This window comes from Phocoena sinus, chromosome 7 (genome assembly GCF_008692025.1).
Source record: "Phocoena sinus isolate mPhoSin1 chromosome 7, mPhoSin1.pri, whole genome shotgun sequence".
NCBI lineage: Eukaryota > Metazoa > Chordata > Mammalia > Artiodactyla > Phocoenidae > Phocoena > Phocoena sinus.
In genome coordinates this window covers 61957117-61983309 of record NC_045769.1, presented here as the reverse complement: position 1 = coordinate 61983309, position 26193 = coordinate 61957117, and the positions used below count along the sequence as shown (strand labels likewise).

General features: G+C 37.0%; 2 protein-coding genes across 5 annotated transcripts in view; one reads left to right on the top strand and one right to left on the bottom strand.

Moving 5' to 3' along the window:
- METTL8 (methyltransferase like 8) overlaps positions 1-7012 on the bottom strand; it is a 79498-nt gene extending 72486 nt beyond the window's left edge. For both annotated transcript variants that reach the window (XM_032638638.1, XM_032638639.1), the window contains exon 1: positions 6792-7012. The gene's annotated coding sequence lies outside the window, so the exon portion shown is untranslated. The remainder of the gene's footprint in view (positions 1-6791) is intronic.
- Positions 7013-7217: 205 nt separating this feature from the next.
- Positions 7218-26193, top strand: part of DCAF17 (DDB1 and CUL4 associated factor 17) — a 33100-nt gene continuing 14124 nt past the window's right edge. The window contains exons 1-8 of one of the 3 annotated variants that reach the window (XM_032638232.1): positions 7218-7653; positions 8096-8199; positions 13645-13735; positions 17356-17492; positions 18257-18335; positions 19340-19429; positions 22257-22361; positions 22826-22931. In XM_032638232.1, coding sequence (XP_032494123.1) covers positions 7528-7653; positions 8096-8199; positions 13645-13735; positions 17356-17492; positions 18257-18335; positions 19340-19429; positions 22257-22361; positions 22826-22931 — 838 coding nt within the window. In that variant the 5' untranslated portion in view covers positions 7218-7527. Of the gene's footprint in view, positions 7654-8095; positions 13323-13644; positions 13736-17355; positions 17493-18256; positions 18336-19339; positions 19430-22256; positions 22362-22825; positions 22932-26193 lie in introns of all 3 variants that reach the window. The other 2 variants (XM_032638233.1, XM_032638234.1) reach the window with 2 other exon arrangements.

Below are 26193 nucleotides of genomic sequence, written 5' to 3'. Positions count from 1 at the left end.
TTAACATTAGAAAATATATTTATGTAATTACCACATTATCAGATTACAGGAAAAAAATTATATTATCACCTCAGCAGTTACAGACAAAGTCTTTGATAAAATTCAACACCCATTCATGACTAAAAATAAAATGAACAAGACTTTTAGCAAATATGGAATGGACGAGAAGTTCATTAACCTAATAAAAGGTAGCTACCAAAAACCTACAATGTCATCCTTAATGGTGAAATATTAGAAGTATTCCATTTATAAACATGAATAAGACAAGGATGTCCATTATCACTGGTTCTACTCAACACTGCACTGATCCTGGCCAACACAGTAAGAAAAGAAAGAGGAAAAAAAGTAAAAGAATTGAGAGGGAAGTAACAAAACTGTCACAGTTTCCAGAGGACATGATTATCTATGTAGAAAAATCCCCCAAACCTTACAAATGACAATTATTGCTATTAAAGATAAATGTTGGCAAACAAAAGATCAATATACAAAAACAATGTTGCTAAACATAAGATCAATATACAGGGCTTCCCTGGTGGCGCAGTGGTTGAGAGTCTGCCTGCCGATGCAGGGGACACAGGTTCGTGCCCCAGTCCGGGAAGATCCCACATGCCGCCGAGCGGCTGGGCCAGTGAGCCATGGCCGCTGAGCCTGCGCGTCCGAAGCCTGTGCTCCGCAACGGGAGAGGCTACAACAGTGAGAGGCCCGCGTACCGCAAAAAAAAAAAAGATCAATATACAAAAAGACAACTGCATGTTTGCATACTAGCAAAAACATAGTGAGAAGACCTAATTTGAAAATATACCATTCACACAACGAAGACCCAATGCAGCCCCCCAAAAAATTAAAGAAATACATATACCATGTACAACACTGACCAAAAATATAATGTACTTAGAAAGTTGCAAAATATGCAATCCATTAATAAAAAGATTATAAAATTTCATTAAAAGACACTAAAAAGATCTAAATAAATGGAGAGACATACTGTCTTCAAAGATAGGATAATTTGATATGGTAAAGATGTCAGTTCTCTTCAAATTGATAGGTAGATTTAATGTCATCCCAATCAAAATTCCAGTAAGGTTTTTGTAGAACTTAAGCAGATTTAAAAATGTATATGAAAGTGCAATTGCAAAAAAGAAATAAGATCCTCCTGAAGAAAAGGAATAAGGTACAGGACTTACTGTACCAGCTGGAAAGGCTTATTATAAAAGTGGTCAGGTATTCATTAACCCAGGGAGAGAAAAATAGAATAGACCAGAAAATAGAGCCTAGAAATACACTATGAATGTAAACTCGATATATAACAGATAGCACTACAGATCTGTGGAGAAATGAGGGCCCCTCCAATAAATGGCTCTGGGACAAGTAGTCATCGGTGTACAAAAAAAAGAGGGACAATAAATGGGTGTTAGTTTAAGGTGCTTAGTTTGGGGTAATTTGTTACACAGCAATAGAAAAAGAACACCTTTTTTAATATGTGTACCAAAACACAGGTTTAAGGTCTATAGAAGCACTTTTCTAGGAATAAAAAGCCCAAAAGAAACAAAAGCCCAGCCAGTAGAAAATGGATAAATAAATTGTAGTAAATTCACACAATGAAATACTATATATTGGTAAAAATAAATGAAATGAACTACAGGTACTCTGTCAAGTGTAATGCTGAAGCAAAAATAGACAACTTGTAGAAGAGTACATATATGCAGTATGATTCAATTTATATGATGTTCAAAAACATTCAAAACTTAATGTTTTATTTATATAAAGAAGAAAGAGGGATCCAGGAACAACGATGGACACATAGGAGATGTCAAAGTTTTAGGTAATGTTCTGTTTTTTTAAAGTTGATGATAGCTATCTGGGTATCATTTTATAATTATTATTTATATATTATGCTATGTTACCTATACATATTCTTTTGAATAAATAAAATATTTTTTTAAATAAGAGGAATAGTTTGTAAACTTTACTATCAATCCTTTAAACCTAAATCTTTCTGGACTTTGTATATGAATGAATCTACTACATGTTCAGATATATATCATCAAAATATACAGAGAAAAAATAAAAGACCAAATTTATGGTTAAAAGCCTCAATAATTTCAAAATAAATTTCCAAAAGTGACTCACTCTCACCTGAACTACTACAATTACCTGCTAACTGGTCTCTCTACTTCACTCTTGTCCTGATGCTGTACCTAACTATCTCTTTAAGGGAATGTAATATCACTCCAGAGATTTTTCCCATCACATTGCCATGGGCTCACATGCTCTGACCCCTGCTTACTTCTGGGACCTGATTTTATTCCTCTCTTCCCACATGCCCCAGCCATAGAACAAATCCTAACATTCTCCAGCATTAATGTCTATAATGCTAATGTGTACATTTAATGAAATCTTGGCATCTTTCACTGACAGCACATCGTGAGTATTTCCCAGCTTTCCATTTGTTCTGGGGAATTTGGGGATGTTGATTTGTGGTTCTGCTTTATCATGATTTCACTTGACTCTTTCCTTCATCTTTAATATCTACATCAGAAGTCCTGTCAGTTCTACTTTCAAAATAAATATATCCTGAAACTGTTCCCTTCTTTCCATCTCTCCTGCTACCACTCTAGTCCATCTATCATCTCTCTTTTTTTTTTTTTTTTTGCGTTACGCGGACCTCTCACTGTTGTGGCCTCTCCCTTTGCGGAGCACAGGCTCCAGACGCGCAGGCTCAGCGGCCATGGCTCACGGGCCCAGCCGCTCCGCGGCATGTGGGATCCTAACGGACCGGGGCACAAATCCGCGTCCCCTGCATGGGCAGGCGGACTCTCAACCACTGCGTCACTAGGGAAGCCCCTATCTATCATCTCTTATCTGGACCAATGCAACAGCCACCATCTCCTTGTTTCCATTCTTGTGCCACTGCAGTACACTATAGCCACAATGACCTTATTATAACAAATTAGATCACGTTACACTCCTTCTTCAAAGTGTCCTATGGCTTCCCATCACAACAGAATAAAATCCAAAATTCCTTATGCCCGATGTGACTTGGTCCCAGCCTACCTTGGCAAGTTCACTTCCCTCATGCACACTAAAGAATCACACTAGCCTTCTCATAATTTTAGAATAATCCAACGTTGTGATTGCCTTAGGGACCCCGAATTGGAGCATCCCTCTGCCTAGACTACTCTAACCTTAGTTCATGCAGATTGGCTCATCCTCATCATTCAGGGCTCAGTTCAAACTCCACTCTTCAGAGAGGCCTTTCCTGACCATCTGGGTACAGTAGGGCTCTCAACCACTCACTGTCGAGCACATCACTCTGTTTTCTCTTCTTCCCAGCACTTTATCACTACCTGAAAATCTTATTTTTAAAATCGATGTATTGTCTATCTCTCCCAACACGTGAGGACCTTGTTCCCTGTCCATTGTTATACCCTATGCCGAAATAGCTGCCAGCACATTGTAGATGAAAATAATTACATGTTGAATGAATGACCTCTTGTGGCCTTGGTTCAAATTTCTTTGTCTCTGAACAAATGTTCAGGTTTAATAACCAGAGTGTTTTATACATTTATTCTGTTATGCCTCTTTAAACGACGTATGTGAACAAAAAGCATTTTATTAACTTCTGAACTCACATGTCCTCTTTTCTGTCTTTAAAGTATCATGGCAAGGATGGTTAAGTATTCTCTAAACATCACACAGACACAGAATGAAAAAAAAAAAAAAGAACTAATGTTTGTTTTATGCCCCAAATTAAGAGAAGTCATTTCCAAATCTTAACCTAGGGATATCGGTTCATGACATTTTACCTTCAACAAGAAAATATCTACTTTATAGGTAGAACTGTTAGGGATTAAAGTTTTTGTTGTTTGTGAATAAAAGAATCTTTATTGATCGAATGATTGATTCCCATAGGTTTATTTTTTATTTTATTTTTTAACATCTTTATTGGAGTATAATTGCTTTACAATGGTTAGTTTCTGCTTTATAACAAGGGATTAAAGTTTTAAAAAAGTTATTTCTTTTTATGAATATTGTGGTTTCCTACTTATTTAAAGAATGAAGACTAAATCTGATTCTATGTTAAAAGTACTTAGTTGCTGACAATAGAATCTGTACAACATTGTTTTTAGAATAGCCCATTCATTCAACATACATATGCATCCTTAGCACAGTGCCTAAAATGTGGTTACTGCATATGTATGTTGAATGAATGAATGGACCTCTCTAAACACAAACGTTGGGAAGACAGGCAAACAACAATTCTAATATAGTGCCACAACCAGTGTATGCAGAGTAACGTGTTAGAAGAGGCAAGGCTATAACTTGCCTTGTCTCTTCTAACATGTTAGAAGATGGAGGGGTCGGGAAAAGTGTGTTGAGTGGAGCTGTGATACCTGGGATGAGTCTTGAGATAAACAGATAAGAGGAAAGGAATGTGCGCTCCAGACAAAGTAAATTTAAATGTAAAGGCACCCTGGCTTGAGCAAGTAGGCAACATGTCAGAAGCACAAGAGCAAATGTGGGGCTTCCCTGGTGGCGCAGTGGTTAAGAATCCATCTGCCATTGCAGGGGACACGGGTTGGAGCCCTGGTCCGGGAAGATCCCACATGCCACAGAGCAACTAAGCCCGTGCACCACAACTACTGAGCCTGCATGCCGCAACTAATGAAGCCCACACACCTAGAGCCCGTGCTCCACAACAAGAGAAGACATCACAATGAGAAGTCCGCGCACCACAACGAAGAGAAGTCCCCGCTCACCACAACTAGAGAAATCCCGCAGGCAGCAATGAAGACCCAATGCAGCCAAAAATAATAAATAAGTTAATAAATTTTTTTTAAAAAGCACAGACTCTAAAAAAAAAAAAGCAAATGTGAAGGACGGGCAAAGGTGAGGCTGAAAATGTGGGCAAGATGCAGATAGTAAAGTGCCCTGTATACTACACTAAGGCATTCAGATTTTGTCCTATAAGGCACCTATACTGACCTCGAGGAATTCGTATTATGTAGCCTCGAGGTTATGAGATTTCTCTAAAGAAACGTTTTATTTTTAATTTGTTAAAAATCTAAATTAAAAAAAAATTTTTGAACAAAAGGATACTCTGGATCACCTGGATGACTACCTTTTAATTGATTACAGTACTGTCACAAGATTTCAGTTCACATGTTTCTGTTTAGGACTGCACTGGCAAACAAGTGGCTTATCATTGGCACAGGTTTAATGAGAGACATGGAGACTTTTACATAAATGATATTTGTCAAGTGAAGGTCTCAAATGAAATCATGACACAATGAACAAAGGAAGATTTTTACACTGGTTTAAATAAAGAAAAGAGGTGAAGTCACTGAGTAATCTCTCAACACAAGGACAATGCGGACAGGCCTTTCTGTAAGGAATTTATGCCCCGGAGGACAGTGAAGGTTTACTTTTTAGAGCATGATAGGTCCAGCAAAAACAGTCTCATTGTTAACAATAAATAAGCATTCATCAGAATTTATTTGTTTTATAGTTTTGCTTCATTTAATGTACAACCATCTATACCGAACATATTTTAAGTTCACCATAGAGAATCCTAGGTATCTACTTAGGTTTGAGAAATTCTGCTCTTGGTGACGGGGAGCCACTGAAAGATTAAATAGGGAAATGACAGATTTGTGCTTTAGAAAAATCACTCTGGCAGCAGTGTGGAGGGTTGGAATTGAAAAGTATTTAAGTAAGGCAGAAAGGAGGCTACTTAACATAATAATGTGGTAAAATGGTGAGGCCCTAAATTACTGGGGGGGGGATATGAAGAGGAGATGGATAACAGAATCAAAAGCACTTGGTTGAGGGTGACAGAAAAGAGGGCATCTAGGATGACTGTCCCTTGGGTGACTTGGTGGTGAGATACAGACCACTAGGAGACAAACAAGTTGGGGTGAAGGGGAAGGAGAAAAAAAGAGGTGATCAATTCAATTCAGCAATGATTTGAATTTCATTTTCGCCAAAGAAAACCCAGTTATCTTTTCTGGGTTCGTTTTCTCAGTGACAGCTGCATTCATGAATTACCAAATTAACTATTATAGCGCTCTCTAAAAATATACAAAGCACTCCACAGTATGCTGTAAATAAGTCATGAAAAAATCAGCAAAAGCCCAGGCCCTAAAGGAAATTCAGCAGAGTTAAAAAGAGATATGACAAATTTTTCCTAAACACTTAAAACCAATGCACTCACCCAGTATTGTACTTTTTGCTCTGTCAGTCAAATGCAATCACTCCCTAGCCCACGTCTGAACAAGAGGCCACGTGGGAGATGCAGACACCACCCTCAAGGCACTTAAAAGCAAAGCAAGGGCCCTCGTCTGGTGCATGATTACTGAAACCTTAGTGTGGTAGGAATGTCATATCCTCAATGACCCAGCCCTTGAGGATATGACAGGAACCTTGACCCTACAGGCAGGGCTAGTCACAAAGTTATCTTTTACTTAGAGGAATCAACGTGGAGTACCCTAGGCAGTTCAATAACAATGTAAATATTTCATATTTCATTCCCGATAAGGAGGGGAAAAAAAGGCGAGTAAGGACAATGCAGCAATTACCGCAAAACCAGCCTGCGTCTCTGCGGACCACAAAAGGGCGGGCCTCCGGGAAAATAATTCAACTCTAGTTTGGTGGGAATGCCAGCACCTTCACCACTAACTCATAATAACAAAAGCATAGTGTTTACGGACCCAAAAGGTTTAACCGTCCACCTCATCCACAACGTCCAACGCGTGACTGAAGGGAAAGCCGTGACTGAAGGGAAAGCGTACCTTTCTTTAGCACAGGACGCTGCCTTCGGGGGAGAGGGGCGGTAGCACACGACACCGCCACCCTCTCGGTGCCCGGTCAGGGCCTCTCAGAGCAAAAGTCGGGGGCTGAGAGACGTAAGGGTACCGGGGCGGCAAGGGACGCACCCCTGAATGCAGGGCTTGAACAGGTAACAGGGACCAAGAGGCTGCAGCACAGCGCCCCCAGGGTTCTCCCCTGGCGCCGCGCGCTGAGCCGGAAAGGCGCGCCAGCCCTACGGCGCAGCCTCCGCCGCGGCCAGAGGAGGCAAGGCCGGGCGGGGCGGCGGCCGGTTGGAGGCGGGGCCGGGGCAAGCGCTCGCTCCCCGCTGCCTTGTGGGGGTTGTAGTTCTGGACAAAAGTCAAGATCCCTCCGAGGGCACTGGGAACTACATTTCCCAGTGAGGGAACGGCTCCGGCGGACCGCGCGTTACGGTCGTCGCAGTGCCGGCCGCCGGGTCCGGAGTCAGAGAGCGTTTGAGGGGCCAGCCAGGAAGGGAGTTTCTTTTCCTTTCCAATTGCCCGGTCTCGGGCGGCGCCGGCTCTGCCTAACCTTGCCTCACTGCCGTGCGCCCCCGGCCCGGCTCCGGGTGTCAGCTTTTCCTGGGCCCCTCGGGGAGTTGGGGCCTGGAGGTTCGGAGGTAGCAGCCGCTGCCCGGCGCCGGAGTGAGGGGCGCACCCCTCTTGGGCCCTGCCAACTCCACCACCGGCCCGCACCTCCATGGGCCCAAGCCAGAAGCCCAACGTGTGCCGCAGGCTGAGTCGCCGGGCGCTGGGCTTCTTCTCTCGGGACGCGGGCGTGGTGCAGAGGACGAACCTGGGTATCCTGCGGGCGCTGGTGTGCCAGGTGACCGCCCGCCGGCCGGGAGCCGAACCAAGGGCAGCGGGGCGATTGGCGGAGGGTGGGGCTAGGAGGGTGGGAGTCAAGCTTCCGGCAGGGGTGCAGTTTTCACGGAATACAGCCCCGTTTTAAGATCACCCTTGATGGGCAGGGTGATCCAGGCCTTGAACCTGGAGGATTAGTAAATAGCCTTTAATAGAACCGGCACATGCTTTTAGTTTTAACTTTCTTATGTCTTATTGCAGACAGTTCTTTTTTTCTAAAAATCGGTCACCCCACTTAAGCCGAAATGTGAAGGCAGAGTGAGGAAGAATTGAACATAATGTTTTTTTTAAGAACGTACATGAAATTATTTTGAAAACTGTAAATGTAACTATCCAACTTAAAATTGGTGCACAGTAGAAACTTAGGAGTTATTTGCTAAATCGAAATTCCTTGTGTCTTTCAGGAAAGTACTAAGTTTAAGAATGTTTGGACAACTCATTCCAAGTCACCTATAGCCTATGAGAGAGGAAGAATATATTTTGACAACTATCGGTGCTGTGTCAGCAGGTATCTTTTTGGTGAAAGTTATTGCTGTAATTCATTTGACTGTTGCTCTTAACTCTAATTTTTATAGAAACACATGCCTACATTAGTGCTTAGTGAAATAGGAGAATGGAGAAATCGGTCCAAAATAAGGGTAGGGGGTAAAATGCATGTAATTTAAAAATCTTGTTAAATCTAAAGTTTGAGGTTTTATCCTTGTAAACACCAACTTAAAGCAAATTTATATTGCAGGCAAAATGACAGTTTGCTGAGTACAATGTAGTATTTTATTCTGCTTGAAAGATACCAGAGTCAAGAGATCCAGGTACCTACTAATTAGATGATGTTTTAGAGAAGACTTTCTGTGTTTTGTTTTGAAACTACTTGCCTTTGTTTTAGAAGGAAATTTTCAAACTTGCTCAAGTAGAGAATAGCATAGTGAACCCCATATATTCATTACCTGGATTCAAAAAGGATCAAGATTTTGCCATTTGCTTATCTTTTCCCACCCCCTTTTCCTTTATTCCTTTGCTAAATATTTTAAAGCATATTCCAGACATCATGCCATACTTAAGTTTGCTTCTCTAAAAAAATATGGCTATTTTCTTTTTCTTTTTTAAGAAAGAATTCACCATTTTAAAGTGTACGATGCAATGATTTTTACTTCCTTGAAATTCAATGAAAATGAATTTGATGAACCACTGATGGTTCATACAGACATCACTACAGTTAATTTTAGAACATTTTCATTACCTCAAAAAGAAACACTGTACCCTTTAGCTATCACCAGGATACCTTCATCACCCTCAGCCCTATGCACCTGCTAGTCTACTTTCTGTCTCTATAGATTCATCTGTTTTGGACATTTCAAAAAATTGAATCACATAATATGGATTTTTGTGTGTGACTGGCTTCTTAGTAGAGTACCAGTTTATTATAAAAGTTTATAACTCAGGAACAACCAGATGGAAGAGATGCATAGGGCAGTGTATATGGGAAGGAGTGCAGAGCTTCTATGCTCTCTGAGCCTGCCACTCTTCCTGAATATCCATGTGTTCATCAACCCAAAAACACCTCTCCTTTTCTAATATATATATTTAATGCCATACATTTCCCTCTAAGGACTGTTTTTGCTGCATCCCACAAATGTTGATACACTGTATATTCATTTTAAAATTTGAGAGCTTCTTTGATTCTTGTGTTAATTATAAATGTGTCATTTAATCTCCAGATATTTTGAGATTTTCCAGCTATCTTTCTGTTATTGATCTCTAATCTAATTCCACTGTATTCTGAGAGCATATTTTGTATTATTTCTAGTTTTTTTAATTTGTTGAAGTGTACTTTATGGCCCAGAGTGTGGTCTATCTTGGTGAGTGTTTCACGTGGGCTTGAGAAGAATGTGTATTCCCTTGTTGTTGGATGAAGTACTCTATAAAGATGTCAGTTGGACCCAGCTGATTGATGGTACTGTTCAGTTCAACTATATCCTTATGGACTCTGCTTGTTGGATCTGTCAGTTACTGATAGAGGTTGTTTTGAAGTCTCTTAACTATATTAGTGGATTTGTCTATTTCTCCTTGTGTTCTATAAGTTTTTGTCTCACATATTTTGACATTCTGTTGTTAGATGCATACACATTAATGCCACTCTTTATCCCTGATAATTTTCCTTGTCAAAGTCTGCTGTGTCTGAAATTAATATGGCTACTCCAGCTTTCTTTGTCTTTTATTCTTTTTCTGCCTTCTCTGATTTTAACTGAGCATCCTATATGATTACCTTTTCTCTACACTTTAACATATCAATTATATTTCTTTTTTAAACTTTTTAGTGGTTGCCTTGGAACTTGCAGTATACATTTACAACTAATCTAAGTCACTTTCAAGTCACTTTCTCCTACTCTCTTCATGAGTAGTGCAGCTACCTTATAACAGAGTGTTTCTAATTCCTCCCTCCTGTCTTTTATAATATTACTGTCATACATTTTACTTATCCATAAGCTATATTCATTGAATACCTTGTTGCTGAATACATTATTATAAACATATAAATTGTTTAACTTAATTGTTAAATCAATTAAGTATAAGAAAAACAATGGATTTTATTTTGTCTTTATTTATTCCTTCTTTAACATTCTTCTTTTCTTTATGTAGATCTGAGTTTCTGACCTATATCATTTTTCTTCTCTCTGGAGAACTTCTTTGAGTTCTTAAGGCAGAACTTTCTTATAAGGCAGGTTCACTGACAACACATTCCCTCAATTTTTGTTTGTCTGAAAAAGTCTTATTTCTCCTCAACTTTTTAAGGATAACCTCTCAGGATACAGAATTCTAGGTTGGTGGGAGTTTGTTTTGTTTCATCACTTTAAATATTTCACTCCACTCTCTACTTGCTTGCATGGTTTCTGAAGAGAAGTCCAGTGTAATTCTTAACCTGTTCATCTGTAGGTAAGGTGATTTTTTTTCCCTCTACCGTCTTTCAAGATGTTCTCTTTGTTTTTGATTTTCTACAGTTGGAATATGGTATGCCTAGGTATAGATTTTTTGGTATTTATCATGCTTGGTGTTCTGTAAGCTTCCTATGGATGTGGTTTGGTGTCTGTCATTAATTTTGGAAAATTTTCAGCCATTATTATTTCAGTATTTCTTCTGTTTTGTTCTCTTTCTTCTTCTGGTATTCCCATTATGTGTACATTACACATTTTCCAATTTCCCACAGTTCTTAGATGTTCTGTTCTGCTTTTTTCATTCTTTTTTCTTTCTAGTTTGGGAAGTTTCTGTTGACATATGTTCAAGATCACTGATTCTTTCCTCAACTGTGTCCAGTCTCCTGATAAGCCCATCAAAGACATTCTTCATTTGTATTATGGTGTTTTTGATTTCTAGCATTTCCTTTTGATTTTTCTTAGGATTTTTTTCTCTGTGATTAATTACCCATCTGTCCCTCCATGTCTCCACTTTTTCCATTAGAGTCCTTAGCATATTAATCATATTTATTTTAAGTTCCCAATCTGATAATTCCGAAACCTCCACCATAACTTGTCTGGTCCTCACACTTGCTTTGTCTCTTTAAACTTCGTATTTTGCATTTTAGCATGCCTTGCAATTTTTTGTTGAAAGTTGTACATGATGTATTGGGTAAAAGGAATTGTAGTAAATAGGTCTGTAGAGTGAGATTAATATTTATCTGGCTAGGAGTTAGGCTGTGTTTGTTGTTTGCTGTCGCTGTAGGTGTCAGAGCCTAAAATTTTCTCTGGTGTTCTTGTTTTTGTCTCCCCAGTACTGACTCCAGCGGCTTGCTCCTGGGTTTTTGCTTCTAGTAAGCTGTGATTCTTGGTATCCACCTCTCTCTCCAGTTTTGGGGGCAGCAATTTGCCCTCTGACCTCAATTATCTGATGTAACTAATAAGAGTTGTTGATTTTCAGTTTGCTTAGCTATTTTCTTGTTGTGAGGACATGACTGATGGACCAGAAACCAGAAGTTAGAGACAATGGTTTTTTAGGTAGTGTTTGAGATTTGTTCTGACCCTGGAGGGCTCCTCCCAGCAATCTTTTTCTGGTTCTCTCCAACAAATTAGCCAGCCTACAGTTTAGCCTGTATGGCCAGTGAATCTACAGATCTCTACTCATTTGCCTTTCATCACAGCCTCCACTGGTTGTGAGAGTGTTCTTAGGCTAGAACTTCTCACTCTGTTACAAATGAAGTCAGTTTCTCTGGGAAGAGACTTGGAGCTATCTGCTTTATGGCCTGCTTCTCCGCCAGGCAAAATCTTCAAGCCAAGGCTCTCAAGCTGGTGGGGGGAGAGGGTCAGTGGCACTTTTGCCTCTGAATGACTCCCCTACTCTAGCTGAGCACATGGGGTTGGGGCAGACATTAGCCTCGGATTTTCTTGCCACTCTCAATGTGGAACCACTGCTTTATGAGGTGGGATAAGGGTAATCAGAGCCCCAGTATTCTTAGGCATGGCAGGCCCAAGGTGGAGCCTCCGTCCCATGAGTAGGGGCTAGGCAGAAGGGAGTCCCACCTCTTGACTGCACTAACCTAGGACCCAGGCCCAGCAACGAGGAGGTGGAGGCTGGATGGAAAATGCTGTCTTTCTACGCTTTGAGGGAAGGTAACCCTCTAGGAGCCGGAGGTTGAGGGAGCCCTGTGCTCTTGGCTGTACCAGTCTGGAGTAGAGTTTTCATCTTGCTGAGCTAAGAATGGTGGAGAGGGAGCACATATTATTTCAAACACCATAGACTCTTACTGTTCTTACTGAGTTCTAGTAGATTTTTTTGAGTAAATGTTTTTTTCATTTGTTATATGCCTCTAGGACCACTTCCAGAGACTTTAATTAGTTGTCCTTTTATAATTCTCACCATTTTCCTGGGGAGCATGTCCATAGAGCTCCTCATACTCTCATGCTAGAAGTGGAAATCTGGACATCTTCTTATATCATAATGTCATTATCATGCCCAGCAAAATTAACAGTAATTCTTTGGTATCATTTAATGCCCGTATTGTAACTTTTCCAATTTAGAGATAGCTGCTTTAATTGAAAATTTTTAAAAAATCAGAGTAAGTGGCATTGATTGGTGATCCAATGGTAAATACCATTGGAGTTCTTTAATATTCCATTCAGGGGTGTTTTACCCATAGGTTAGAATCATATATGAGGTTGCTTTCATTCCTGTGAAATTCTGTTTGGTTTAAACCTTTGAGTCAGTGAGAGTACATCAAAATTGAATAAAATTGTCACCCTAAAAATTGTTTCTAATTAGTAGTTTAATTTTAAAGTTCATGAGTTTACAAAAATGAAAACATCTATGTACACCTCTTAGTAGTAATCAGGGAAGTATATATTAAAGGTAAGAGACTATTTTTCATATCATAAATATAGTGTTCAATATTGGCAGAAGTATAAGCTTATTCAACCTTTCTGAAACACAACTTGGGAGTAAAAAAAAAAAAAGCCTTAAAGGGTATTTCCTTTATTATCTACTAATTTGCATCGCAAATAAAGGAACTCTTTATCTAATTAATTTTCATTTTATGATGTTGGAATAACAGTTTATGAATGTGGAATTCAACAGAGATATTCATATTAAATGTTAAAGGATAAAGAAAGAATTCAGTATGCTCCAATTTTGGAAAGTGATCAGCAGGTGGGTATGTGTATATAAAGAAAAGCTAGAGGGAAATGAACCAAGATATTAATACTGAGCCAAAATGTTAATATTAGGTAGTTTTGTACTATTATAATTTATTTTAATTTATTATATATTTTAGATTTTTTTCTATGAATGTGTATTATGAATTTTGTGATCAGAAAAAAAAATGTTAACATTTAATCAAGAAGAGGAAAGCAAAGTAGCAAGTTGTATTTTTGGTATTCCAAATCTCTGAATTAAAAAAAAAAACAAAACCCTCAAATCTGAGCAAACACTACCTCATTTATGAAGAAGAATAATATTTTTTTTCCCCCAGCGTTGCATCAGAGCCAAGAAAACTTTATGAAATGCCAAAATGTTCCAAATCAGAAAAAATAGAGGATGCTTTATTATGGGAATGCCCAGTGGTAAGATTTGTTTTTAGAGCACTTATTTCTAAAGCATTGTTAGCCTAGAAGAACAGATTATTGTTAATATACTGCATAAAGAAATAAAACTTAGGTATCATAGTGATTCTTAAACTTTGAAAGGAATCAAGAAGGGAGCATATCTTTTGATTATCATTTTTCCTCACGAAGTAGTTCCTGTCCTAAAAAATTACATATTAATACTATGAATATATTTTTAACTTTTAATACCATTTGTAAATCTTGAAAACTAGAAAAACTTATGCACTGATTAAAAGTTTTATAAGCAATATAAGCTAGTTTATAGTTATTCTTAGCGTTTAAGAGATTATTCTACTTAATATATTGAGACAATAAAATATTTATTTAGGGCAACAGTTACGTGACGTGACTCTTTTTTTTTTTTTTGCGGTATGCGGGCCTCTCACTGTTGTGGCCTCTCCCTTTGCAGAGCACAGGCTCCGGACGTGCAGGCTCAGCGACCATGGCTCACGGGCCCAGCCGCTCCGCGGCCTGTGGGATCTTCCCGGACTGGGGCACGAACCCATGTCCCTTGCATCGGCAGGCGGACTCTCAACCACTGTGCCACCAGGGAAGCCCATGTGACCCTTTGAAAGTGGATTCTTATGGGTTTCCTCTATGAATCTTTTTAGGAAAATAATAAGATAAAAATAAAAATAATAAAATAATAGATAAGCTCATTCCATCAGATCAGCATTGCCCCAGTGTGTATTTTTTCAGAACGCCATTTTCATAAGATGTTAACATCTTATAATTGCTAGAGGAGTTGGGAGAATTAGGTTGTTTAAAGGGTTAAACAAATTTATTTATAGAATTACTTCTCAGAGCCTTTAATACTGTTAATACTTACAATAATACTACTGTTCGTGGTGATTGTCAAACCGTTTTCCCAGCTTTTTTGATCATAGAACTTCCTATTTTGAGATATATTTTTAAATATTAATTTTCCATAGGATCAGTGTTCTAAGAAACACTTAAGAAGTGGTGCAACACATATATACAATGAAATATTACTCAGCCATAAAAAGAAACGAAACTGAGTTATTTGTAGTGAGGTAGATGGACCTAGAGACTGTCATACAGGGTGAAGTAAATCAGAAAGAGAAAAACAAATACCATATGCTAACACATATATATGGAATCTTAAAAAAAAAAAAGGTTCTCATGAACCTAGGGGCAGGACAGGAATAAAGACACAGACATAGAGAATGGACTTGACACGGGGAGGGGGAAGGGTAAGCTGGACGAAGTGAGAGAGTGGCATGGACATATATACACTACCAAATGTAAAATAGCTAGCTAGTGGGAAGCAGCCACATAGCACAGGGAGATCAGCTCGGTGCTTTGTGTCCACCTAGAGGGGTGGGGAGGGAGACGCAAGAGGGAGGAGATATGGGGATATATGTATACATATAGCTAATTCACTTGGTTATACAGCAGCAACTAACATACCATTGTAAAGCAATTATACTGCAATAAAGATGTTTAAAAAAAAAAAAGTACTGCAACAGGGGCTCCCCTGGTGGTCCAGTGGTTAAGACTCCTCGCTTCTACTGCAGGGGGCATGGGTTCGACCCCTGGTCAGGGAACTAAGATACCACATGATGTGTGGTGTGGCCAGGAAAAAAAAAAAAAAAGAAAGAAAGAAAAAAAAGTACTACAACAAACTAATCAGGTGTCTGAATCTGGCTGTTTGTTTTTTAGGAAAAATAGAATATGTGACCAAAAATCACGTTTAAAGGTTAAGAGACTATGCTTTGCATTTATTATTAAAATTCCTTTTTTTTTTTAAACACTTGTTTTTACATAAAGTTGTAGTTTTCTAGGGCTGCTGCTTTCTTTTTCCCTGGACAGTTACTTTCTTTTCATAGAAGTCTCCTTTTTAAAAATCAGGAAGCTTTAAATCTATGTTCTCTTCCCCAACTCCTTATTGAAAGTTAAAAATAACTATTGTGTCCCCACATCTAAAGCCTTTTAGTCCAGTCTCATTGGTGAGGGGAAGAGGATGACAGATTTCCTAACTGAGAAAAATTTTGAAGACACCAGTGCAGAACACCAAAAATTTAGAGCAATCCTGCAAAAATAAAGTTTCTAGTAACCAAATTCCTAATCTCAATCCTCCTTAAACATTTCATTCTTATTTGAAGTGGAGCAAGATTTTCCACTAAGAAAAACTACAAAGCATATTGTATTAACATAATGACGTGAAACTACATTTAAACTAGCACCCTTCTTCTCTGAGATAATGTGTGAAATACAACTTTTAGTTTAGGAAAATAGCTTGAACCTATTATGTATGCTACTTAATCCTTGTTTTTTTAAGTAGGCAAGGTATAAATGGTACATTTTTAAAAACTTTAAAAACTCCATGAGGTGATACTTACGTAAGACACCAAAGAATAAAAATATTTACATCATTGCCTGTGATTTTAGTGTAAGACTTCAGTAGCTAATAAGCTTAAACACACACACACACACCCCCAAGAAACAAACAAAAAAACCTTGTTTCTTTCCCTAACATTTGAAAGGGGAGACAAACCTTAGGAGTATAAATAAAATAACTACACTTACATTCTTTTCTATTCACTCTTCAGCCCAAGCAATATAAGAGTAATTTCAACTTCCTTATTCTTAACTTTCCCCATAGAACATCCTTTTTATTCTATAAATCAAAGTAGAACCCTTGGCTTCTCTTTCTCTTTCTGCCTTAGTCTTCCACCTTATGGCAACTCCTCAGTGGCAGGTACGCCCAAGCAGCTGTCCTCTCCCTTTGTTGGGGGTAATCCATTGGAGACAGAGGTTCTCTTTAAAATTAGGTCTGACTCTTTTCTTTGGCTGCCTTGATTCTGGATTTTAGCTTTTCATTTGAGGTTAGAGTAGAGCCACAATGACTAATGGGATAATTTGCTCTTTTGCCATTTTAACTTTTATCAAAAGGAAAACAAGTCTTGGAATAAAGAAACATCTGTTCTAGCAGATGACTCTTAATTGCTTATGGTATTATATACATGGTTTTAAGAACTGTTATTGGGGCTTCCCTGGTGGCACAGTGGTTGAGAGTCCGCCTGCCGATGCAGGGGACATGGGTTCGTGGCCTGGTCCGGGAAGATCCCACATGCTGCGGAGCGGCTAGGCCCGTGAGCCATGGCCGCTGAGCCTGCGCGTCCGGAGCCTGTGCTCCACAACGGGAGAGGCCACAGCAGTGAGAGGCCCACGTACCGCAAAAAAAAAAAAAGAACTCTTATTGTTGCTATTGTTATCACAGCAGCATCAGTAGTACTCCTATTACTGCTGTTATTATGATAATGATTGGCTAACATTTGTTGAATACTTAATGATTAATAATAAGTAATCAGTTATTTCAGGTACTGTTGAAGCACTCCATGTGAACAAACTCACTTAATAAATTAATGATGAAAATAATTATTCATGATTTTAATCTTTCCTTGTCTTAATTCTTTATTTGTGCATTAATAGTTCTTTTTTAATTTACTTATTTGACTACTTCTTTAAGTGTTTAGCTGTTTTCTTTGGATATGGATTACTGCAGATTGTTTATGACCGTGGAGTTTCAGTTTTATACCTCATTTTTTTTTAAGGGAGAAATGCTTCCCAATACATCAGATTATAAATCCTCACTCATAGCACTGACTGCTCATAATTGGCTACTTCGTATATCAGCAACTACAGGAAAAGTCCTTGAGAAAATATATCTTGCTTCATATTGCAAATTCAGGTATTAAGTGTGACTTTGTTATTTAAAATTTTATTATGAAAAATTGAGACTTGTGGCCTGGGATATTTCAAGATTTTTTTTTTAAAGTTTTCCATTGTAAACATAGATCTCAGTTTAAAAACCTATTCTATTTTTCTCTCCTCATGACTACTTTTGAAGATCTGAGGATGGAGACCCTTTATCATTTATCTTTGTATTCCTCATAAGTAACTAACCTCTAGTAGTTGGCAGATACCCTTTCTTAAAAAAATTTACTTTTTACAAATAGTATTCTATATGTAGAATGTATTTTATGGTAGATTTTTCTGAAGGCTAGTCTGTTGCAGTTAAATTACCTACGTAATATAATCTAAGAACTGTTAATTTTTAACTAGTAATTTTATAAATTAGATATAAATTTTTGGAATGAATATGTGCATGCAAAATGTGAATGTAACATTTTCAATGCTTTTTGTAACTTCCATTTTAAATCAGGAATGGTTTTTTGTTTTCTAAGTTTTGAATACTGACAGATCAAATATAATTTTTATTCACTGAGACTCTAGAAGGATTAAAATTATATATATATTTAAAAATAGGAATAAATACGTATAAGGATCCAAGGGAATTCTTTTAGTTAGTTACTTGTTTTTAAAATAAACTGCTTTGATTTTATAATTTAAGTAACTGAAAAACTGTTCACTTTTAAAATATCTATTATATTTTTATTTTAAGTATAAGGAAATTGACACAAATGAATAAATTTCTTTTTATTCTTTTAAAAGATACTTGAGCTGGGACACTCCTCAAGAAGTCATTGCAGTCAAGTCAGCTCAGAGCAAAGGCTCAGCATTGGCCCAGCAGGTAGACGTCTTTAAACATTCAATAAAATAAAGAATTTGTTTCCAGAGGAATTTGTCTGAAAATTTGTTATGAAAGAACTAATTATCTTTGATTTCTGAAGCATGCTATAAAAGTTGTTTACCACAAATTTAGGCAATTCCCGTCAAGCCACTGTGGGGAAATACCACAGATTATTTTATATTCCATAACGGAAAGAAATTTGAACCTTGTTCTTCAGAGTAAAGGAGCTGTCTTCTTCAAGCAGAGAAATCACTCGAGTTTTAATTGTTGATACTTTTTTCTATTTCTCTTTTCTCACGTTAGTGTAATACTGTTTTGTAATGCTAAATGATATGACCATGATAACTCTGTGTCTTTTGATTAGGCCCTTGATTATTAGAATTCCAATTCACAATATAAATTATGTTGTATAATAATATAATACAATATATTAATTTATATTATAATCTATTATATAGTATATAAATATATTTTGTTATACAGTATATAAAGTATGTTTTTGTAAAATATATTTTGTTGTTAAGAAACGTTTACTGTTATGCTTACTTGTATAGATTTTTGTGTATATGCAGTTTGTAGTGTCTGAAGGGCTAAAGGCTTAGTGGACATATTTTGAACATGCAGGCCTTCCTGTTTAAGTAACTTTGCAATATAGATAGAGGAATGTTTTTAATTCATGAAAACAGTGTTTTTATTTTTTTAATTAAAAAACTTTTTATAGAAGTATAGTTGATGTATGATATATGTTATAGATGTACAATATAGTGGTTCATGATTTGTAAAGGTTATACTCCATTTATAGTTCTTATAACATATTGGCTTTATTCCCCGTGTTGTACAATATATCCTTGTAGTTTGTCTTATACATAATAGTTTGTACCTCGTAATCCCCTACCCCTATATTGCCCCTCCCCCACTTCCCTTTCCCCACTGGTAACCACTAGGAAAACAGCAGTTTTAAAATACTCTTGAGAGCTGCCTATGATTTTAGTCTTTCCTTTTAGGCAGGCATTCAACAACCTGTTTTGCTGTACCTTGCAGTGTTCCATGTGCTACCTTTTTCACTCATAGGGATTTTGGAGATCAACAAAAAGGTAGGAACTCATTTCTGATTTAATTGTAATACTAATTTTTTGACAGTAAGGTGTAATATCATTTTTTAATTATTTGTTTATTAGGTGTTTGGATTGGAAATGTTCCCTTGACTGTACAAAGCTTGCTGATTTAGTTTATTTCATATCAAAATACACGAGAACATTTGATGTGGGAAGAGAGTCTAATAGTCCCTTCATCTTTCTACATGTTTATTTATTTAGTTAGTTATCCTTGGCTGCTTTGGGTCTTCGTCACTGCGCATGGGCTTTCTCTAGTGTTGGGGGCTACTCTTCATTGCAGTGTGTGGGCTTCCCATTGCGGTGGCTTCTCTTGTTGTGGAGCACGGGCCTAGGCACGTGGGCTTCAGTAGTTGTGGCACATGGGCTCAGTTGTTTTGGCGTGCTGACTCTAGAGCATAGGCTCAGTAGCTGTGGCGCATGGGCTTAGTTGCTTCACGGCATGTGGGATCTTCCCGGACCAAGGATCGAACCTATGTCCGCCGCATTGGCAGGAGGATTCTTAACCACTGCGCCACCAAGGAAGTCCCTTTCTGCATGTTTTTATGCTTCTCAAGTGGATAGTGTTGAGTACCAGTCATTAATATACCACTGTTCTATAAAATTATGAAATGAGTAAAATATTTTTTTCATTGGGAATATACCAAAGCTTGTTAAAAATGATCATAAAGAAAGGTAAAAACCTGCAACAAAGTGCCTCATTTTAATTGCAAAGTATAGATCTAAAACTTGTTTTATGGTATATAAACAAGTCTTATAATTAAATATGTAAGTTCTTCAACTCATTCAGTGTTGGGTTTTGTTTTTATTTTTTGCGGTACACGGGCCTCTCACTGTTGTGGCCTCTCCCATTGCGGAGCACAGGCTCCAGACGTGCAGGCTCAGCGGCCACGGCTCATGGGCCTAGCCGCTCCGTGGCATGTGGGATCTTCATGGACCGGGGCACGAACCCATGTCCCCTGCATCGGCAGGCAGACTCTCAACCACTGCGCCACCAGGGAAGCCCAGTGTTGGGTTTTATTGTTGTTGCCATTGTTCTTGATTTGTGGGGTGGTTATTTGGGAAGAAAGAAAGGACATATTTCCTCTGAGTAAAAGAATCAATAGTTAGCTAGTTTCCTTTAAAAAAATTGTTACTTAGTTTGGGTGAATAGTTATTTATTGGTCTCTTCTACTAGTCTTTAATTAAGCACCTGAAGCATTATTGAGGTCAGGTCTTGAGGGTCCACTAATACTTATAAGCAAACAAGATAAATGTATTTTAAAATTTTTATATAAGCATAATATACTAAACTGCATAAAGACTAAAGAATTAATTATTTATTAATTGTTCATTTTGTATCAGGCACTTTGAATATTTTACGACATACAATAATAGTGTAACATATAAAGTATTTAACTAGGAGGTTAAGCAGCTACCAAAATCCTAAAGGTAGTAAATGGAGAAACTGGAATTTGAACTTATATTTGACTCCAGAGTTTAAACCAAATTTTAAAATAAGAGTGGCTACTTTATTATAGCACTCATCATTTGAAAATACATTTGAATTAAACAAATCCTCCTTTCAAATTGGGGAATGAGGATCAGGGAATAAAAAGTCATAGGCTAGTCAAGAGCAAAACAAACCATGATTATCCTTTTAAGAGATGACAAAAAACACAGCTCATAAGTGTAATTGTTCTCTTTGTGCTTGTGGATTAAGTAATTGTGTATACTTATTACAGTCTACAATAGGAGTGAACACTTAGCAAAGTCATAAATTGTTTCTATTTATTCTTACATGTTTGAGATAATCATTTGAGGGATTTGATTTTGATTACAGTTATTTGAAATTGATGTATATCTTTCACTTACCATGCATAATAAGACTACCTACGGGCCAGGCTCAGAATGTACTTTAAGCTGTTTGTTGGGGTAGTAAATCTTTACTAAATGATTTGTCTTGAGTAGAAACAGAAACAGATTTTCACTGAATTTCTACTTGTTCTTTCTTTTTTATTTATTCACTTTTGGCTGCATTGAGTCTTTGTTGCTGCATGCAGGCTTTCTCTAGTTGTGGCGAGCGGGGGTACTTGTTCTTTCATTGCTATGAATATTTGTTTATGTTAGTTGGCTTTTGTTAAATATTAAAATAGGCACAGAATCAAGTTCTTTTCAGAGCTCTGTGGAGCATCATGACAGGATCCAGTGCATAGAACAGAGACAGAAAGGGAACAATGAGCCAAAGCTTCTCAAGGTCAGCTAGGCTAAATGTTTCTGGATGTATTTGGTTTTTAACATGTTCGGTTTTAACAGTATTAGATATTTAAAGAAAAGGTAATGTAATGATAAAATTCTCGAGTAGGCTATTTTTTATTAGAATTACTTTCTTAGACCCAATCTTTTCACCTCCAGCTAAAAAATGTCCCTTTATAAATAACATTTTATGAAGAATAGGTCCCTGTATTTATTCTGCCGTGCATATTCTGCATGGTAGAATTAAATGGACTCAGTTTACACCTATGTCCATGAGGAAGAGGATTTGTTATTAAAAGATATTGACAAGACTGTGAAGCAAATGTATGCTGCTGCATCATTTTGAGGGGTATGTCTTACACTCGCATTAGTGCTTCAGTTTGAGACCCCAGTGGCTTACCACTCTGCCCTAATAACACCTTAGCTTCCAGTTTCTAAATTCTAATTAAGTTATAATGTTAGGCAGCAGTGTTGTAGTGGTGGCCTGAATATTAAACAGATGCACAAACCACTGTGAAACCCAGAGGACTGGCCTTCTGGTCTTTTCTCAGGTGATATCTACCTTTCCCCTCAGATTTTCGGGAGCGTAACAGATGCCACCTTGTCTCATGGAATACTGATTGTGATGTACAGCTCGGGACTGGTCAGACTTTATAGCTTCCAAGCCATCACTGAACAGGTAGAGAAAACTGAAATTTGCCATATTGAAATTAACTTGAGATTTGGACTGAGGTATGAATTTTTTTTTTGAATTTTATTTTATTTATTTTTTTATACAGCAGGTTCTTATTAGTTATCCATTTAATACATATTAGTGTATTCATGTCAATCCCAATCTCCCAGTTCATCACACCACCACCCCCACCCCCCTCGCCACTTTCCCCCTTGGTAGGACTGAGGTATGAATTTTTTAATGAGATGTTTTTAAAGTAAGGCACTGTGTAGATTTCAACTCTACAAAACTGTACAAATGCAGAAAGACAAAGTAGCCTTTAAAAGAGGGGTGGGAAGATAAACAGAAAGGCCCTTGAATAAATAAAGACATTTCCTCTGTCATATACGTGTGAATTTGATTTTTTTCTCTCTCCAGACAGCAAATAAGTAGGTGCTAAAGCCACCATTTTTGTTTTGTTTTGTTTTTAGTTCATGCAACAGAAACTTGACTTAGGGTGTGCATGCAGATGGGGTGGGACTACTGGAACTGTAGGAGAGGCTCCTTTTGGCATTCCTTGTAATATTAAAATCACAGGTATGGCTACTATATAGTACTTTCTTCACCTTAAAAATTAAGTGGTCATATTAATAGTTATTAATTGTAATCATCCAAATGTTTTTTGCATGATTTAATTATAAATTAATTCATTTTATTCCTATGCAGAGTATTCTTTGCTTTTGAATAGGCATTCACAAAAATCTGTTATTCATTTAGATAAAGGCCTGGGGATGCTGGACCTTGCTTAGCCAGAGATCTGTTGCCTTTGGCAAGTTACTTTTTTTTACCTTTCTGGTCGTGATTTCCTTATCTGCAGAATAATAAGTTGCAGCAAATGATACCATCTTAGTTCCTTTATAACTTAAAATTTTACAATTCTGTGAAATTTACCCAACTTAAAGATCAACAAAGCACAAAAAAGTTATACATAATTTTATAAATATAATAAAAATGTTCTATATTTAATTAGCTTATCAAATTCAGCAGTTTATTAAAAGGAAATGAACTGCTACTCAAATTGAGCAATGTGTGTTAGATAAACCATGACTGACCAGAGTTCATCTCAGCAATACAAGAATTATTTAATGCAGACAGATGTAAAACTGATATGAATAAATTTAAAAAGATAATATATTTTGTTATCCTAATATTTGTTTATCTTTAGTCTTGGTTCATTAAGAATCATTCTTGGGACTTCCCTGGTGGCACAGTGGTTAAGACTCTAGGCTCCCAATGCAGGGGGCCCAGGTTTGATCCCTGGTCAGGGAACTAGATCCCACATGCATGATGTAACTAAGAGTTTGCATGCCACAACTAAGGAGCCCGCCTGCTGCAATTAAGACCTGGGGCAACCAAATAAATTTAAATAAATAAATATTTTTAAAAAAAAGAATCATTCTTTGTCATATTGAGGACATTTCCTTTTACTTCTAACCAATAAACATCACATATTTAGGTGAAACTCCAAAGGTTTTTCTAACATGGGTCAAAATAAGACAGTAATTTTTTTCTATTATTACTATTTAACATTACATCATCAACAGATCAAGAAACAAATGAAAGATTTAATTGTGAGAAAGGAGATGTTCTTTTTATTAGTAAATGACAGACTATAAAAACAGTCTAGTATAGCCATTATTCAAGAAACTCAAAATAAATATTCTAAAAATTACTCGGGGTTTTAGATGTCTTGGACAAGCTGAATTAGGCAGTTCTGTGATAACTCAGCCTCAGCAATACCTCCTATATTTGATACAAATATGCTAGCAGGAATCTATTAAGAATTTTAAAACTACAGGCTCCAGTAGTAACTACAATGTATTATTTTGACGCGAGTTTCCCCAAATGGTACATTGTTCTCATTGAAATGCAGATAGTAAGCAAATAAAGCAAAGAACAGGGTGATAAAGAAAGCTCATAGAGCCTTTGATTGTGCTGTGATTTTGGTCCCTGTTTGTAGAGAGAAGACTAGATTTGGGATCACAGTCTTGGTCTGCTACTAGTAAGAGTGAAATTCCACTACTAACTGATGGTTATGATAGTGAGCAAATTACTTAACCTCTCTGGGCCTCACTTTTATCAACTTTAAAATAATAACATTTGAAAATATCTGTGAAATCACATGCCATTGTAAAACAATACAGCGATTGTTGGACATTTAGCTTAGAAAAGTAGCATACTATGTTGGAAACTTTGAGTATTTTTTCAGACTATATTGACTGAAATCCTATTCATTTCTACAGATTTGTTTTTCAGGATCATTAAGCTCTGTACAAAAGAATATTCCTTTTAACTGTAAATAACTTTTTTTAAAAAATGCAAAGCAATTCATTTTCATTACAGAAGAATTAGGAAATAATGATAAACAAAATAGGGAAAGTTTAAAATACTCATAGTCCTCCTGCATGGAATTAACTGTTATCACCTCAGTGTGTTTTTTTGGTAATCTTGTAATGTATATATGTCTGAAACCAAAAAAGAATCATACTGTGAATACTCCTTCATAACTTGCTTTTTAAAAAATTAATTAATTAATTAATTAATTAATTAAAATAATGGCAATTCCCTGGTGGTCCAGTGGTTAGGACTCCGTTCTTCCACTGCTGGGGGCCCAGGTTCTATCCCTGGTCAGGGAACTAAAATCCCACAAGCCACACAGTACAGCCAAAAACAGAGAAAAGAAAAGAAATAATAAAATTATTAAAATAAAATAATTTAAAAAACAACTCAAAGTATAATTTACATGCACTTAAATGCCCTCATTTTAACTGTACAATTTGAGTTTTGCCAAATGTTTATATCCATGAAACCACTACTACAATCAAGATTTAAAATCTTTTCATCACTCCAAAATGTTCCCCTGTGCCCTTTCCAGTCAATTCCCTCCCCATCCCCAGCCTTAGGCAACCAATGAACCTGCTTTCTTTCACTCTAGTTTTCTAGAGTTTCATATAAATGGAAGCATATGATATGTACTTTTTTGTCTGGCTTCTTTCACTCACCATATTATTTTTGAGATTCATTGCATGTTATTGCATATATCTGTAGCCTAACCCACTTTTAAATGTTAATATATTACAAATATTAATTTCCATCTAGATTATTTAATAGATGGTCATATGAAAACAAAGAGTTCTATCTTACTCTTTACATCAAAAGAAATAATAGATGGATCAAAGATTTAAAGTTCTATAAGAAAACTTAGAGAATCTTTTTATCTCAGAGTTGAGAAGAGCTTTCTGACGCAAACGCAGAGCCATTAAAGAAGGGATTGATAAATTTGGCTACATAAAAATAAAGTGCTGCAAGGTAAAAAACAAAAACAAAAGCACACACATAAACCAACTCAAAAATCAGACAACGAACAGGGGAAATATTTGCAACATACACTGTAAAGGGGTAATTTCCTCCTTATATATGAGTTCTACAGACTAGTAAGAAGAAGTGACTACAACAACAACAACAACAAAATGAGCAAAGGATATTGTTCAGAAGAAGAGGAAATATAAATGACTTTTAATTTGGGGAGGACAAAGCCCAACGTCACTGATAAGAGAAGCGCAAGTTAACACTATCATAAGATACTTCTTTTCAGATTCTCAAATATCAAAAAGTTAGGTAACAGCGTTGGTGAGAGTATAGAAGAGGCACTTTCATTTATTATTGGAGTCCCTTGGGGAGGACAATTTGTCAGTATGTTTCAAAATTTTAAATGCATATGTTCCTTGAGCAATTCCATTTTTAGGAATTTATCCCAGATACATTCACATGTGTACAAAATGACAAATGTACAGTTACA